Source organism: Balaenoptera acutorostrata, chromosome 13 (genome assembly GCF_949987535.1).
Source record: "Balaenoptera acutorostrata chromosome 13, mBalAcu1.1, whole genome shotgun sequence".
Lineage (NCBI taxonomy): Eukaryota > Metazoa > Chordata > Mammalia > Artiodactyla > Balaenopteridae > Balaenoptera > Balaenoptera acutorostrata.
Genome location: NC_080076.1, coordinates 62,539,930 through 62,558,857, shown reverse-complemented (window position 1 = coordinate 62,558,857; position 18,928 = coordinate 62,539,930). Strand labels below are relative to the sequence as shown.

The window sequence follows — 18,928 nt, the reverse complement described above, 5'->3', positions numbered from 1 at the left end:
CAAAACCTGGTTAATGTAAGTATTTTAAAAATAACTAGCAAAAGGGCTTCTAAGGAGAGAGTATGAGACAAGTTAAATCTTGTATATTTGAAGGCACAGAAGCACCTTCTTCTCAGCTAAGTGACCTAGTAATACCTTGAGAAAAATGCTTAAAAATAAGGAGGGTCAAACTTCAAAACAAAAGAAAGAAAGAAAGAAAGATTCTGAACCTCTAGAAGAAGACAGTGTAACTTAAAATGAACAAAGCACATAATTTCTTAATCACTCAAAAAAGAGCAATTTTCAAAGTTTAAAAATGTCATAAGCGTTTAAAAAAAATTTTTAGTTCAAGCTAAGAGAAACAGCCAAATACACAAAAGGAAACCTACTTACTAACAGTGTATAGTAAAATTAAGTATTTTCTAAAGATTAGCACAAGGAGTTTCAAAAGTCTAGTCTTTTGAAAATAGTCTTTCAAAAAGTCTATTTTCACAGATTCTGGAGTCAAGATCATTTCCATACTGATGATTAAGATGGCTACAAAGATGAAAGTAGGATATGATCTCTGTACATAAATTTAGCATGTAACACTGATTTTTTCTTTTCTTTTTTTTAAATAAATGTTTTGTTTTTTTTTTTAAGTTATACAATTATTTATTTATTTATTTATGGCTGTGTTGGGTCTTCGTTTCTGTGCGAGGGCTTCCTCTAGTTGCGGCAAGTGGGGGCCACTCTTCATCGCGGTGCGCGGGCCTTTCATTATTGCGGCTTCTCTTATTGCGGAGCACAGGCTCCAGACGCGCAGGCTCAGTAATTGTGGCTCACGGGCCTAGTTGCTCCGCGGCATGTGGGATCTTCCCAGACCAGGGCTCGAACCCGTGTCCCCTGCATTGGCAGGCAGATTCTCAACCACTGCGCCACCAGGGAAGCCCCAACACTGATTTTCTTTGAGTGAAACTAAAACATTCTTAAGAATAGTTCATTACCAATACTTCATTCAGGGGCTAAAACAATTATGATAAACATATAACGAACATTCAAGTTTATATTAGTTTCAAGAAACGATTAGTTCATGGCTAAAATACAACCTAGTAATTTATTAGATAGTGGTAATAAGGTTTTAATCTATTATGAATAACTGGGATTTACTGATGGCAAGTTATCATTCCTGATATAGCAAAAGTTTTGAGGAAAAAAGTACTATGAACTGGGCTTAGGAAGCCTCAATATTTTTCTTCCTTTTTTTGAAAGGGACATATTTCTGATTCATTTCTGAATCTAAAATGCCTAAACTTTTTCTTTGGTGGGTTCAATAATTTGTTCACAAAAACTCAACAGCTTTTTCTCAAATCTACCATATCAATGCTCCATATTACTGAGTAAATTTTCATCACTGAAATGCTCCCCAAGCAATTAAGTTCTTAAAGTGGTAAGAAATTTGTAATAAACACTGAGACTAAGAAAAAAAGCTAATTGCTTTTATCTATGATAGAAATCAAATTTGGGTGAGGAATATATGAATTTCTGCCCCAATGATAAACCTGAAATTCTGAAATACAAATATTTCTCTCTAAAATGCAGTGAACAAGGAATGATAAAGAAAATCACAGTAAAAGAAGGATTATGATTTTACCAGAAAACAACAAAATTTCCTACCTGTGTCTGAATCTCGTTCTTCATTTCTTGATGGGCTGATGGTAAAAGGAAGTTTACGTTTCATGGACGATTTCTCTTTCATCTCCTTGCCCACATCACTCCGATCAATTTTTGGAGTTTTGCTATAGGATGCAATCTTGTCTTTACTCTATTAAAAAATTAAATATGAATAAACTTATAACAATATTAGCTGAGCAATACAGTATTAAAAAATACTTTATATAAAGTAGAAAGAGTATTACTACAAACCATCGTTGTCCTCAATGTCCTTAAGGTCCACTTTCAACAATCATAATGTGTTTTCTAACTTATTTCATATTCCTTTTTACTTAGTAATAAAATTTTAAAATAACAAAACAAAATGTCTTGAATATAATGGAACTCTATGTCTAAGATAGACATCATCACCAATAAACAAATATATAAATCAGAAAAAGCAGTCTAGATTGAATTAGGCAGATTGTATTTTATTAATACCATGTGTCCACTCATTCAGATAAAGTATCCTACCCTCATGCCTACAGCAATTACCTAAGTTCACTCTTATGATCCAACATCTGAATTGGTACATACAGCACATCTAACTGGGCTATGACAACTCCTTTGGAAAAACATGCTAGATACTAAGAACTAAGCCACATCACCTAGCAAGTGAGCATAAAAACTATGATAATAAATGATAGATATCATAACCATAGAGATTTTCAGAAGAAAATGAGAAGTAGACTCAGACTGCAGAAGACACGAGCTTTCGACCCAAGCCAGAAAATAAAGGAAGGAAGAGTGGGAAGAAGGGGCATAAAAAAATACTGAATTTTTTTTAAAAGTAGAATTTATCAACGAAAAGATGATTCAAAAAGAGCAATATAATAAAGCTTTTAGTGAGTCTAATCATGAAAAGAAGAAGAGGGGGAAAAAAAAACCAGGAAAAAAAAAAGACTGGGATTGAGACCTAAAATACAATTCCAGAGGGGATATTAAAAAGTTATGAAAGAATACTGTATTCATTTTTATACAATTACAATTTCAAGGCCTGGAAAAATGGATTATTTTCTTGGAAAACATGCATTCCTAAACACTGGCTCATGAAAGAAGTAGAAAAGCTGAATAGACCAATGATCATAGAAAACAATAAATCTATAGCCAAAGATTTTACGTCTAAAAAAGGTACCTATTCCAGAAGATTTTACGAGAGGTTTTAAATTAAAAATTCAGGGAAAATATATTTCCCATTTCATATAAACAATACTACAACACAGAAATAAGATTAGGAGATACCCAATCCATTTTACAAGTGTGAAATAAACTAACACCAAAGAAGGGTTCAAGATAGAAATTATACACTAAATTGCTTATGAAATAAATGAAACAATAAACTGTCCTAAATAAACTGTCCAAACTTAGTGCCTTAGAAAGATATCATAATCAAGCAGGATTCACCCAAAGAATGTAAGAATAGTTCATTATTAGAAAACCTCAAGACAATTCATTATATCAAAAGATTAAGGAAAAATCTTATTATGATGTTAATAGGTGACAATAACATCTAAATAGACCCTACATTCATTCTTTTTTTTTTTTTTTTTAAGGATTTTCTTATTTATTTATTTATTTATTTATTTATTTATTTATTTATTATTTATTTTTGGCTGTGTTGGGTCTTCGGTTCGTGCGAGGGCTTTCTCCAGTTGCGGCAAGCGGGGGCCACTCTTCATCGCGGTGCGGGGACCGCTCTTCATCGCGGTGCGCGGGCCTTTCTCTATCGCGGCCCCTCCCGTCACGGGGCACAGGCTCCAGACGCGCAGGCTCAGCAATTGTGGCTCACGGGCCCAGCTGCTCCGTGGCATGTGGGATCTTCCCAGACCAGGGCTCGAACCCGTGTCCCCTGCATTAGCAGGCAGATTCTCAACCACTGCGCCACCAGGGAAGCCCCTCATTCTTGATAAACCTATTAGCAAATTAGGAAGAGAATGTGACTTCCTTATATCTTTTTTTTTTTTTTTTAAATTTTATTTATTTATTTATTTATTTATTTTTGGCTGTGCTGGGTCTTCGGTTCGTGCGAGGGCTTTCTCTAGTTGCGGCAAGTGGGGGCCACTCTTCATCGCGGTGCGGGGACCGCTCTTCATCGCGGTGCGCGGGCCTTTCACTATCGCGGCCCCTCCCGTTGCGGGGCACAGGCTCCAGACGCGCAGGCTCAGCAGCTGTGGCTCACGGGCCCAGCTGCTCCGTGGCATGTGGGATCTTCCCAGACCAGGGCTCGAACCCGTGTCCCCTGCATTAGCAGGCAGATTCTCAACCACTGCGCCACCAGGGAAGCCCCACTTCCTTATATCTTAACTGGTAAAGATTAGTAAAGAATAAAAGTCTCATACTATTTATTTCCCAGATGTAAAGGAAAATCCTCTTGAGCTGTTTTTTTACTTCTGCTAATGAAATGGAGCTTCACAGGCATGCCTTTTGCTTATAAGGTTGTTTTAAAACGTCGATTTTATTATTATTCTGGTATAGTGAGGCCAACAGATCAAGAGATCACTGCCACTGAAAAGAGAGTTTGTTACTCACAGCTCCAAAGAAGAGGGGGCATGCCGCACCATGAGGTGCCACTGGGGGAAGCACCTAGGAGGTTCAGGAAGCAGAGGGAGGGGAAGGAAATGTGAGTCAAAGCTTTTATTGCGGTTTCCACAGGAAGAAAAAGGCAAGGCAGAGTAAGCAGGTTTAGGGTTGGCTAGTTTGCATAATTTCAGCAGACTCTAGGGTATAGGTGTTGTTTCTCTAGTTGTCTGGTACCTGGTTCTGGGGTGACTGTTATTAGGGCAGGGGGATAGTGGCCCAGAGTGTGAGAGCTGGATAGAGTTGGTGGTTGGGGATGGACTCTGGATTGGTTGGTTTGCATATGAAAGGTGTGGTCACACATAAGTTGTTTACTATCTCTGGGAACTGAGTAGCCCTGGGAAGGGCAGTCTCTCCAGGGTCACTGAGGCCCCAGATGTCAAAGCATCAGAAACAAAAAGGCATGATTAGTAAAATGGTTAGCCAACAAAGTTCTAAAGATTTGCCTTAGAAATACAAATCTTTGTTATTAAAAAAAGAATCTAAGAAAAACATTAGGTTGTCCCTTCTCCCTTGCACTTGTGTGAGTAAAGATACTGTTCTGTGCCATAAAACAAGAAAAACCAATTTGTTAATATGTTAAATGAAAAATGTTCACAAGAATTTATCAATCATACTCTCCTGTGCAATATGGTGATCAGTGTGAATATTCATTCCTGCTCCCAACTTATTCTGTTCTCTGTAAAATAAAATTGTCCTTAAAAGTGTTACTTGAACACAGCGTTTTTGTGAGAATCTTAACAATAAAAATTATTTTCTGATCTGGGGAAAGTAACTTTCAAAAGAAATAGCTATTTCTGATTGTCTTAAAATTTCTATATCATCAAATGGTATAAATACTCTTGTCAATTCAGGAGAGAATCACTGGCACATTCTTCTTTCATATCCATGACATAATAAACCTAACAGAGTCAGACTTTTTTTATTTTAAAATAGTTTTCTTTTTCATTTATATTAATGATTTTCTTTCAATAACCTACAACAGCTATCATACATAGCAATGAAAGTATTAATGGCAAGACAAGAATGATTTTCTATCACTGCTGATATTGAACAATGTGCTGGTAGCCTTTACCAACTCAAGAAGATAGAAAAAAATAAGAGGTAAAAATTTACCTAGAAAAAAAGAAAAAAAACAAAAAACAAAAAACGCTTCAAGTATATAAACCAAAATGTTAATGGCTATCTGTGGGTAATGGCATTACAGGTGTGCTGGGAGACAATTCTCCATAGCTCTCTTGCATTTCTGCACATCTTGCAAGCAGAGGCACTAAATCCCTTTATTCTATCTTTTCAAGGATATCTGTATAGAGAATAGCCTTGGAAGACAGAGAAAGTGTCTCCCTCTGGAGCAAAGGGTAGATCAGACCTGTTCACTGTTCAGTATAATAAATAATTTCTCCCTTTAGGGCAAAGGTCAGGTAGATTTATTGCCCATTAAAAAGATCTGGGGTTCCTCTCCTATAATACAATCCACTGTATATGTAGTTGTCACCTGGCCTTCTTTGCATCCCTTTGTGAGAAACAGGGCTCAGAGAACAGGCACAAATGCTGATATATGGCTACTGCGATTGCTGTGAGAAAAAACACTTTCCTCTCTATCTGATCCAGGAGTCTCATGTCTTCTGCCATAATCCATGAAACTAATTAGCTTGCAAGTAGGGTAAAACCTCAGATCCTTCATCTCAGACAAGGCAATTTCTGTTTTCATTATTCTTATATACGTTTTCTAATTTTTCTGTAATGAACATTATTACATTACTTGAATAACAAAAGAAAAGCTCTCACTTATCATGGGGATAGGAGATAATGAAGGTCTGAACTATATTGATGATGAAAAGGATAGGGCAGAGCTATTTAGAAAGGCAGACAATTAACATCCACTCTCTCACACTTTATGAATTTAACCCAGGTTTTAGCTTATCAGAAAAGGTTTGATGAAAGATTTTGTTTTGCAAATTATAGCTAATTTATAGCTAAAAATGTAAGTGGAAAAAATTTTAAACTAAAACCAATGGGGAAAAAAATCCCACAGATTAGCAGTGAAAGGATAAAATATTTGAAGAATTTTGAGGAGACATTTTTGATGAACCCCTGACTATTGTAATATTTAATATGGTAATAAAAGCACTTTATATAAAAAGCATATTGCTATAGAATGGGATTATTATTTAAAATTATGGTCTATTTAAATGCATTTAAAAAATTAAACTTTGGTTCAGGTTATTTTTTAATTTAGAATCTTATAACAGCAATGTCTATGTCATATTAAGCTGTAAATACGGTCTGTATTTACATAAGAGAACAGCTATATATTCATTTCTAAAAATTTTATGGAAGGAAAAACTCAGCAGAAGCTAGAAGCTGGCTTCAAGGCCAATCACTCACCAAGAAAAGACAATCCTAAGAATATGCTTTACAAATAAATAAGTGAATAAGATGGTCATGCCGCCTTCTCTCCTCCCCTCTTCTAACTTTATTTTGTCCTAAGCAGCAGTAGTAATGTGGTCTATAAGCAAGAAATTTGGAATGGAAATTATGGCCCTTCCTCTCTGAAGGTGCAAATGAACAGTTCAAATATCTACTTAAAACTAAGAAAATTACTTCTAACAACAGCTTTGGATGTCAAGCTGCTCGGAAATCCCAAAGCATGGCAGTAAGCACCACGCATACTGCCTCAGAAGGGCTTTTGACCGTTACCCAAAGAAACGTGTGATCTTGAAAAAAACACTGAATGATTAAACTGAGACTGAGAACAGTTAAATATATCCCTTTAGGTAAGCCAACTGTTAATAATTAAGGAATTTAATAGTTTGTATTTATTCTTCCTATTTATTTTATAAGTCTAATGATTAATAAGTATTCTTAACTTACCTAAGCAATATTTTTAATAGAAATACATTAGTAAAAAGTGTTTGCTTTTTGCTTGCCTCTATAGTTTTAAGAAATCACACTGTTATGAAGGCAATGGTCAGGACTACTGCATATTTAGTGGCAATCTTCAAAAAATAATACGAAGTACCTAGAAGAATAAAAGCTTCAACAACTTTAGCCTTATAAATTCAAATCCAAAAACTGACATCAAGTAGCTCACATGTAATTTCACAAATGCAACCTTCACTATATTTAAACATTTAGAAATAAAAGTTATAATTCCTCAAATCTCACATTGTACTCTGTCCCCACAACTCTACTGACGTCACCTTTACCCAGGTCACTGTAAGGTATCTCTACTGACAATGGCCTGGTCTTTCCTATTAACTGTTGTGGCATTTGGCATACAGACCCCCTCGCCACTCTTCGCCGTGTAACATCTGCTTCTCTCTCTGTCCTCCTTGCTCCCCCTCTCCGACTCCTCCTAAAATACCTGAATTCCTCAGGGTATGCTCTCCTCCATTCTTGCCCCACTCTCTTTGGGTGACATCTCGATACCTATAGATCACTTTTCCACAAATCCTCATACATTTATTTCCAGTCTAGCTGTTCTGACCTCTAGACGCATATCTAACTAATACTATCTAACTGATACTTCTATTGGATGTTCCGATGACCAACTAAATTCAACAAGTACAAACCAAACATTCTTCTTGAAACAACCTGTTCCTTTTCCTGAATGCCCTCTCAGGGAATAGTCCAATCAACCTCAGAGTGGGCCCAGACAACTTTTTCTATACAACACAAGTTTCAGTAATTCAGTATCTTTTAGATCTGCCACTTCTATCCCCACAGCCACTGCCCACACTGCCTTCTGCTTGGATTTTTAAATAACACTCTAACTGGTTTCTGCCATGGCCCTTCCCTTCTGGCTCACTGGCCACAGGATACATTTCAAGATCTTTAGCAAGGAACACAAGGCCATAATGAACTGGTCCCTGTCTAATGCTTATCTCCTACCCTCCATCCTTCACAGGCTACATCCTAACTCTGTATGCACTACTTTAACAGATTCTTGTCCTTTTTACATCTCCTGCTTAGTCTACTCTTTACTCTCATTTTCCTGCTAGTCACATACTTGAGAATCCAGATTAGGTATCTTTTCCACTGTGAGACCACCCCTGAACGCCCTAGAACTGACTGCTTCTCTCCTTTGCCCCATCATTGAACACTCAAATACTTTAATTAGTGTGAACAAAGTATGGTCCCTGAGACCATTTCAGGGGAAATGCAAAGTCAGAAATATGCTCACAATAACACTAAGATGTTAGTGTATCTTTCTCTCTCATTCTCTAAAGAATGTATATTTGAGTCTTGAGATTACGTGACAAGAGATAACTGAACATCCAGATTGCAGAAGCAGATGAGAATCTGGCTATCTTTATGTTAAGCCGCACATTAAAGATATTTGCAAAACCAATGACACTCTTCTCACTGATACTGTCTTGGAATATACAGTTGTGTTTCATAAAAATATATTATTAACATGTAACAGTTATACTGTTTTTTAAACCAATTAATACATTTAAATTTTTTCTCAGTTTTAATTTCTGATTGTGTAAATGTCAACAGACATACCCACATACAGAAAAGCCCTTTAGCCTCCTCAGTTATGCTAAAAAGTATCAAGGGGTCCTGAGAGCAAAACACTTCAGACACAGAGATAGAGCAATTACTTAAGAGTCTTCATAAAGATTTAGACCAAGCCTTAACCACTGTTTTTTTTTTTTTTTTTTTTGGCCGCACCACGCAGCATGCGGGATCTTAGTACCCCAACCAGGGATGAACACATGCCCCCTGCAGTGGAAGCGCAGAGTCTTAACCACTGGACCACCAGGGAAGTCCCACCAATCACTGTTTTATTTCAAGGGTCATAGGAGAGGCACACAACACAATAAGCATCCCATGTAAGGTTTGTTGAATAAAATGAATAAATTCGTGAACTCACGCTCCTTAAGATTTGGCACATTAAAATACATTTGGGGAAACTTCTGTCTATGGTAGAATGAAGATACTGGCAACTTATCTCTACAAGAAACAACTATAAACCTGGACAAAATTGTCGAAAACCACCATTTCAAGGCTCTAGAAATTGAACAAAAACAACAAATTGAGAAGCATTTTCAACAAGAAAAACTGCTGAACTATGGATAAGAACAGAGATTGTCTTTGGCATTCTTGCCTGGGGTTGTTCTCATTTCCTGGCTAATGCTTAGTTTGCATGAAGTAGTTCCAGGGTGGGGCTGGCAATGAAAATCAGCATCTTTGCTGCCAGAGAGTCAACTTGAATTGACACAGAAGGCCAAAACCCCACCACCCAGTCACTCCATTGATAAAAATAGCAAGCAGGGTAGGAAAGGAATGGAGTGGAAAAAAAACCATAGTTCTATTAGCCTACGGCTGTGGTCCCACAGCAGCCAGTAGACAAGCCAGAAATTTAACAGGGAGGTTGCAGAAATCAGAGAGCCACAGAGGCACTAGATAAGACAGCCACTCGGGCTTCCCTGGTGGCGCAGTGGTTGAGAATCTGCCTGCCAATGCAGGGGACGCGGGTTCGAGCCCTGGTCTGGGAAGATCCCACATGCTGCGGAGCAACTGGGCCCGTGACCACAACTACTGAGCCTGCGCGTCTGGAGCCTGTGCTCCGCAGCAAGAGAGGCCGCGATAGTGAGAGGCCCGCGCGCTGCGATGAAGAGTGGCCTCCGCTCACTGCAACTAGAGAAAGCCCTCGCACAGAAACGAAGACCCAACACAGCCAAAAATAAATAAATAAATTTAAAACACTATGCTTAACAGGCAAATCTTTAAAAAAAAAAAAAAAAAAGACAGCCACTCATCCCTGGCAGACAGGGTAAGTATGTGGGGAAGACCTGAGAAGGGCTAAGTTCTGCACAGACCCCTCACTGACAGGGAGACTGTGTGCACACACCGGAGAGGTCTACAAGGGTCCAAGCTCTCTACACCATCCTTAGTCAACGAGGAGCCTGCACACACGAGGGAACTCCTGGGTGAGCCCGACAGAAAGTAAATGCTAGGGCTTACCTGAAAAATGCCTGAACACTAAGCACACTCCCCAACACACATGTAAATCTATCAGTGGAAGGTGGAAGCCTTACTGGCTCACGTTTGAGCACAACGTCTGACCAACCAATGGTTGCTAACTAATCCACGTAGATGTGGGGCAACCTCTAGAAAGCAAGACTAAACAAACAAACAAAACCCCCAAAAACCTTGGCACCAGTGGTTGGGACAAAGTAACAAACACTGAAAAACCTGACATTTTACTGAAAGCAAACAAACAAAAAACTAGCAACAGTTACAACTCTTAGGTGGGAAATAATGAGAATCCAGAGCTGCTATATGACCTAAACTGTCCAGTAATTACTGTCCAGTAATAAAAATTACGGCAGCTGGGAAAGCAAGGAAAAAAGTATTCAAGAGAAACTTCTCTGAGTGAGCCAAGATAGGTTTGGCAAAGTCTATAAAGAGGAAGGGGCTTCCCTGGTGGTGCGGCAGTTGAGAGTCCGCCTGCCAATGCAGGGGACACGGGTTCGAGCCCTGGTCTGGGAGGATCCCACATGCCGCTGAGCAACTGGGCCCGTGGGCCACAACTACTGAGCCTGCGCGTCTGGAGCCTGTGCTCCACAACAAGAGAGGCCGCGATAGTGAGAGGCCCGCGCACCGCAATGAAGAATGGCCCCCACTTGCCACAACTAGAGAAAGCCCTCGCACAGAAACGAAGACCCAACACAGCCATAAATAAATAAATAATTAAATAAAAAAAAAAAGAGGAAGGAAGGAAGGGAGGGAGGAAGGAAGAAAACAATGTTTGAAGAATTAAAGTATGACAACAATGACTTAAACAGAGAATATGAATAAAGAACAATTACAAAGAAATACTGGATTTGAAAAGTAAAGTGACTGAAAATGTATTAGGTATGTTCAACAGCAGATGTGAGATGGCAAAAACAAACAAAAAAAATCAGTAAATTCAACACCCCAAATTTCATGAAAACCATTAATCTACAGATCCAAGTAACTCAAAAAAACCCAGGTAGAATAATTGCAAAGGGATCCTAAACACATTACAGTCAAACAAAAGAGAAAACAGCAATGAAAAAAAAAAATCATCACAATTAACGGCTGACTTCTCATCAGAAACACTTAAAGCAAGAAAGAAGTGGGATGACAATCTACTAAAAGGAAAAGTCAAATAAGAATTCTATATCCAACAAAATAAAGGCAAACAGTCATGAATGACCACATACCATAGAATTCCATTTATATGAAATATCCAGAATAGGAAAATCTATAGAGACAGAAAGTAGATTTATTTGCTATCTAGGGCTGTGGGGTTTGGGGACAGAATGGGGAGTGACTGCTAATGGGTAAATAGGGCTTCTTTTTCAGGTGAAAATGTCCTAAAATTGACAGAGGTGGTGATTAAACAACTCTGTAAATATACTAAAAACTACTGAATTTTACATTTTAAATGAGTAAATTGTATGGTATGTGAATTATATCTCAAAAAACCTGTTTTTTAAAAATGGCAAAATCAAGATATTCTTAGATCAATGAACACTGAGAGAAATCACAGCTGAAGATCCATCTTACAGTAAATACTAAGGACTGTAAGGAAATGACACTAGACAGTAACCTGAATTCACAGTAAGAAATTAAGAGTGCCAAAATTGGTAAATTTGTAGATAAAAACAAAGAACTGTATAAATATATATTTCTCTTTAATTCTCTTATTTCTTTAAAAAATAAGACTGTATAAAACAATAATTGTAACACTCTGTTGTTGAGTTAATAACAAACGTAGATATAATCTATACTACACAGAGAACACAAAGGAAGGGAAGGTAAAGGAGCTATACTGGAGCAAAGTTGCTGTATTATACTGGATTTAAGTCAATATTATCCTGTAGTAATTAGCATGCACATTATAATCCCTAGATCAACATTTTAAGAATACAATTTAAGAAACATAGTTTAAAAAAATCATAGAAATTTAAACAGTACACTGAAAAATAGTTTTTAAAAAAAGGCAGCAAAGATGGGAGAGAAAAAAAGACCTGAAACATAAGAACAAAGAGCAAAATGGCAGATATAAATCTAACCTTATCAATAATTACATGAAATGTGAGTGGATTAAACACTGCAATCAAAAGCAAAGACTGCCAGTGCAATCAGGCAAGAAAAGGAAATAAAAGTATTCATACTGGAAAAGAAGTTAAATTATGTCTATAAGCAGATAACATAATCCCGTATGTAGAAAATCCTAAGGAATCCACAAACTTTTAGAATAAATGAGTTCAGTAAGGTCACAGGATACAAGATCAGTATATAAAAATATTTGCATTTCTATATACCAGCAGTGAAAAATCCTAAATGAAATTATCTACAATGGCATCCTAAAGAATAAAATATTAATAATTTAACAATAAAAGTGCAAGATTTGTACACTGAAAACTACAAAGCATTGGTCAGGAAATTGAAAATCTAAATAAATGGAGAGATATTCTGTTGTGATGGACTGGAAGACATGTTAAGATGACATACTACTTGAAGTGATCTACTGATTCAATAAAATCCCTATAAAAATTTCAGCAGGCTTTTTTTTGTGGAAACTGACAAGCTAATCCCAAAATTTATATGGAAATGCAAATGACCCTAAAGAGCCAAAAGAATTTTTGAAAAGAACAAAGTTGAAAACTTACATGCTCTGATTTTGAAAGCAGATTTGGGGTTGCTTGGACTTTGGGGTGGGAATAGGGACACACTGCAAATGGGCATAAGGATCTTTTAACAATGATGGAAATGGTCTAAACTGTATTGTGATGATGGTTGCACAACTCTATAAACTTACTAAAAATCCCTGAATTTTACACTAAGTGGGTGAATTTTATGGTATACAAATTACACCTCAATAAAGCTGTTCAAAAAAGATTCGTACACGAATGTTCAGACTCTTTATTCATATTAGCCAAAAACTGGAAACATTTCAGATGTCCTTCAACAAGAAAATGGCTTACAGGAAGAAAAGAACTTAAAAGAAAAAAAAGAAAAATCCAAAGAAAGAAAAATTCAAAGATAATGTGTAAAACTAACTAGATAAAGCAGAGACTAGGGATAGTGAGACCACTTAGGAGACAACTACAGAAGTCTAAATAAAGGTTTTGAGGGTCTAAATTAAATAGTAATGAAAAAGGATAGATGTAAAAGGGCAGAATCATGGGTCATTGGCAATGACTAATAATAAACAACAAAAACGGTTAACATTTATTGAGCACTTACTATATACCAAGCTTTGTATTAAGTACAATACTTAAGTCATTTCACTGTCACAATTCTATAAAGTAGTGTTGTCCTCTATTACAGAGAGATATACTGAGTTTGGAAAAGTTATGTAAATTTATCCAAAGTTATAGACATGGAAAAGTGAACGGCTACTGTGTATGTGTGTTTCAGTACCAGGGGTCAGGGGGAAGAAATGACAAATGATTGTGAGGTCTTGGATCCCCAGCCTCATGATCATTTCTCAAGTAACTGTGTAATCTTGGTAATTTTGTTATTTTAGGGAATGAAAAACAATCTCACTCCCAGGATCTGGCATCCATACAGCTTTTTATTTTATAAGCAGTTACTAAAAATACGAAACCATGGGAATTCCCTAGTGGTCTAGTGGTTAGGACTCTGAACGTTCACTGCCGAGGGCCGGGTTCAATTCCTGGTCGGGGAACTAAGATCCCACAGCCACTGGGTGTGGATAAAATAAAATAAAATAAAGTAAAATAAAATAAAACAAAATAAATGTTACAATTAGAAAAGTTTTTAATAAATAAATAAATAAATAAAAATACTAAATCAGGAGTCTTCTTCACAATTTCCAAAGAGTGAACAAATCTTTAGCATAATCATATACCTTTCTTCCATATGGTTTTTCTACCATATTGCTGTCACTGTCAGAATTTTCACTCTGAACTGGTTTTGTGAACCCAGATTTGGGCATCTTATAGCTGTTCAACTAGCTTCTTCTTTTAACAGTCTTCTCATCCTGGATCTGCAAAGAATGGATATATAAGGGTTATTTGTATATGCATGCAATAAAACCTACTTAAAGTTTATGCACAATTAGTGCAATTTGGTTTCTTCCATGTCTCTATAATTTATTTTCTCAGACAGGCTATCCTAGCCTAAAGTAAGTTTTCATTTAACAATTTGAGCTTCTAATTAAAGTTCTCTTGCTCAAGTCCATTCAGCTTGTCACTGAAAAGAGAACTACTTTTACATTCCTTCCCATCTTCTCTAGACTAGTATCTAACCTCCAGCTTTTTGGGTAACCAGCAGCAGTCCAAGTGGAGGCAAAGTGTTTGTCACCCCACCCAGCATGGCTCCAGTGGCAGGAGCTCCTAACAGATTCTCTGGTAGTTCTGCACTGGTCTGGAAATTATTTCTAAAGACTCAACCAAGAACTTGATAGGTTTGATCAGTAATTTTACAGCGAATTCTATTTTAAGTTAAATCAAGCCCTTACTACTTAAAATCCCCAGAGTGGTTTATTTTCATTCACTGAACCCCCAGACATCCCCAGGTGTTCAGTCACTTTATCAACCTATTCACTGATTTAATCCTTATCATACTATACTGTAATTATCACTTTATGTATCATTTTCTTTCCAACTTGTTTAGCCTTCTGCCTCCTCCTCTACAAGCTGATTTAATAGGTCAAAGAGCCTCTTACAAGCTTTTTTTTTCTCTTAGAAGTTTTTGCTTGAGAGATCCAGAAAAAATTCCAAAATGTGGGTTTTACATATAAAAGGGGTAGCCATGAGGCTAGACCTGTGTTGCTGTCTGATGACCTATTAGTCACACATGGTTGAAAGTTAAATTAATTAAAGTTGGTACCACACTACACAGTGCATCTGTGTAGTCTGCACTATTATCTACTCTATGACCACAGAAAGCTCTACTGCACAGCACGGGGCTAGACTGAGGTTGCCGGCCAACAGGAACAGGACCTGGGCCACAACAAGAAGCACAATGACTGACAAGCCTAATTTTAACTACTTCATGCTATAAATTTCCTATAAATGGGTATCATAGATATAAGTAAGCTACATTCTAAGACCTATATGAATTATTAAAACTAAGACATCCTGAACAGAAAACTAGTAAAATCTATATTCTTCAAATTGTTCTACTGGTGCTTTAAAATCTGTTTGGTTTCAATAGAAACAAAACCAAAAAACCCTTAAATGAACTGAGTTAATTGGTAAATTATTAAAACTAGTTTAAATTAATCTGAATGTAGCCAAATTAGAGTATACTGCAACACAGAAAAACTGCCACAGTTCAAATAGTTCAAATCTTTCATTTTATAGAGGAGGAAACAAACTTGAAGAACTAAAGGAAAAATTTTGACACTACACAGAAGAGGCAAAGTTTCCCTTGGGGTCATTTAACTGTTTCTACTATTACCATATAAACGGAATCATTTAAACTTAGTACTGTCCTCAAAGCCAGCCCTATGCAAAGCTTACACAGTTAGAGTTACAAGTCATATATAAAGAGAAAAATTCTGACTCAGAAGCAAAACTGAGGTGCATAATATCAACAGGCATTAACCTAGGCGAGACTGTGAAGATGAAGCAGTATCTCCTTTTGCAGACCAAGCAAAACAAGTCACTGGTGAATGAAGAACTTTCATGAATATTTTTGGAGGAAATTAAATGTGGCAATAATATCATATTAATAGACTGTATGTTTAAAAAGCTTGTATTATTTTTCAATGTAACTGCACTTGGAAAATTTTAGCACTAACAAAACTCACAAATGGATTTTTAAATTTTTACTTCAGTCAACAAAGTACTTAATAAATAATTAGGTTCTGGGCTCAAGATATATACTGTAATCCTTAGAACAATCAACACACAAAGAGATGATCTAAATCACATTAGGTAAATTAAACTTGAATATTTAAAAATGTACAAATAACCCAACAGAAGGCAGAAAAAGAAATACTGAGGAATGAAAAACAGAAGGAACAAACAAAACAATAATAAAATGACAGACCTAATCAAAACATAGCAATAATTAATATAAAATGCAAATATTAAACACACCAATTAAAAGAGATTGTCAGAGGAGAGAAAAAAAATGACCAAACTATATACTAACAAGAAATTCACTTCAAATATAATAGTATGAGTAGGTTAAAAGTAAAAGAATGGAAAAAGATATGCCATGCAAACATAATCAAAGGAAAGCTGGAGTAACTGTATTAATATCAGACAAAACAGATCTCAAAGCAAAAAGGGACATTACATATTAGATACTGATAAAGGGCCCAGTTCACTAAACATGTATGTAACTAGCAACAGAGTTTCAAAGTACAGGAAGCAAAAACCAACAAAACTGACAGAAGAAATAAACAAATTGATAGTTACAGCTGGAGGCTTCAACTACTCTCTCAGTAAGACAGAAAATCAACAAGGATATAAAAGAACTAAAAAAATGCCATCAATTTGAACTGACTGGATCTAATTGACATTTACAGAAAAATCTGCACAACAAACAGAATACTCATTCTTTTCATGGACACACATAATATTCACCAAGCTAGGCCACATCATGGATCATAAACAAACGTTAATAAATTTAAAATTAAAATCATACAAAGTTTGTTCTCATACAACAAAGAAATTAAACCAGAATCAATTATAGAAAGGTAACAAGAATATATCCAAATTAAAAAACAAAAATCAGGGCTTCCCTGGTGGCGCAGTGGTTGAGAATCTGCCTGCTAATGCAGGGGACACGGGTTCGAGCCCTGGTCTGGGAAGATCCCACATGCCAAGGAGCAACTGGGCCCGTGAGCCACAACTACTGAGCCTGCGCATCTGGAGCTTGTGCTCCGCAACAAGAGAGGCCGCGATAGTGAGAGGCCCGCGCACCGCGATGAAGAATGGCCCCCACTTGCCGCAACTGGAGAAAAGCCCTTGCACAGAAACGAAGACCCAACACAGCCAAAAATAAATAAATAAATAATAAAAAAAAAATAAAGGAATTCCTTTAAAAAAAAAAAGTCTTTAAAAAAAAAAAACCAAAAATCAATGAGGCTAAAAACTGTTTTTTTTAAAAAAAAAAATCAATAAAACTTATAAACCTCTTAGCCACACCTATTAGAAATAAGACAGAACACATTACAAACTTTATACAAATAAATTCAACGAATTAAATGAAAAGACAAAAATTCCTTGAAAGGCACACACTACCAAAGCTCACTGAAGAAAACAATCTCAATAACTCAATACTTATTAAAGACCTTGATTTCATATTTAGAAACAAAGAAAACCCAGATGGCATCAATGGTGAATTCTACAAAACACATATGTGGAAGAAATATTACCAATTCTACACAAACTCTCCTGAAAAGGAAAGAAAACATATTTTATGAGGCCATCAATACCCTGATAGCAAAACAGAATAGTCTTTTACAAGAAAACTACAGACCAATATACCTCATAATCATATAACAAAATCGTCAACAAAATATTAGTAAATCAAATACATCTATATAAAAAAGGATAATACATCATGACCAAGTGGGATTTATACCAGAAACCTGAGGTCAGCGTAATGTTTGAAAATCAATCTATGTAATTCACTGTATTAACAGACTAAGAGACATAACCATTTCAACAGATATAGAAAAAGCATCTGATAAAATTTAATACCCGTTAATGACAAAACTCTCAGCAAACTAGTAATAGGACAGAACGTGAATGCTTTCTTTCTCTCCTAAGGTCAACAATGAGGCAAGGATGTTTGCTCTCATCACTTTCCCCTCCCAGCTTTACTGAGGTATAACTGACAAACAAAAATTGTATATATTTAAGGTGTACAATGTGTCAGTTTGATAAATGGATACATTGTGAAAGGGTTAGCACAATCAAGTTAATTAAGTACCCATCTCACATAGTTAGCATTTTGTGTGTGTGTGTTGAGACCGCTTAAAATCTACTCTCAGCAAATTTAAAGTATACAATACAGTATTACTAACCACAGTCACCATGCCGTACACTAGCTCCCCAGAACTTACTCGTCTTATAACGGAAACTTCATACCCTTTTACAGTATCTCCCCATTTCCCCTACTCCCAAGTCTCTGGCAACCACCACTCTACTCCCTGCTTCTGTGAATTCAGCATTTTTAGATTTCACATCTAAGTGAGATCACACAGTATTTATCTTTCCGTCTGGCTTATTTCACTTATTTAGCATGTCCTCCAGGTTCAACCCTGTTGTGACAAATGGCAGGATATTCTTTTTTTAATGGCTAATATCCCATTGTAAATATATATACAGTTGACCCTTGAACAACACAGGTTTGAACTGTGAGGGTCCATTTGTATGTAGATTTTTTTTTCTTTCTTTTTAAATTTATTTTTTGGCCACACTGCGGGGCTTGTGGGATCTTAGTTCCCCAACCAGGGATTCAACCCAGGCCCCCTGCAGTGAAAGCGCCCGAGTCCTAACCACTGGACTGCCAGGGAATTCCCAAGGATTTTTTTTCCCCAATAAATACATACTACATTACTACATGATCCGTGGTTGGTTGAATCTGAGGATGTGGAACTGCAGACACAGAGGGCCAAATGTAAAGTTATATGCAGATTTTTGACTGCACACAGGATTGGCGTCCCTAACACCCGTATTGTTCAAGGGTCAACATTTTCTTT

At 36.6% G+C, this 18,928-nt stretch overlaps 1 protein-coding gene across 5 annotated transcripts in view; it reads right to left on the bottom strand.

The window, feature by feature from the left end:
- ANKRD12 (ankyrin repeat domain 12) overlaps window positions 1–18,928 on the bottom strand; it is a 112,275-nt gene that overhangs the window by 73,054 nt on the left and 20,293 nt on the right. For 4 of the 5 annotated variants that reach the window (XM_057526640.1, XM_057526642.1, XM_057526641.1 and 1 more), the window contains exons 2-3: window positions 14,111–14,248; window positions 1,636–1,783 (exon numbers count right to left, since the gene is read on the bottom strand). In XM_057526640.1, the coding sequence (XP_057382623.1) occupies window positions 1,636–1,783; window positions 14,111–14,197 (235 nt within the window). In that variant the 5' untranslated portion in view covers window positions 14,198–14,248. The remainder of the gene's footprint in view (window positions 1–1,635; window positions 1,784–14,110; window positions 14,249–18,928) is intronic. The other variant, XM_057526643.1, reaches the window with a different exon arrangement.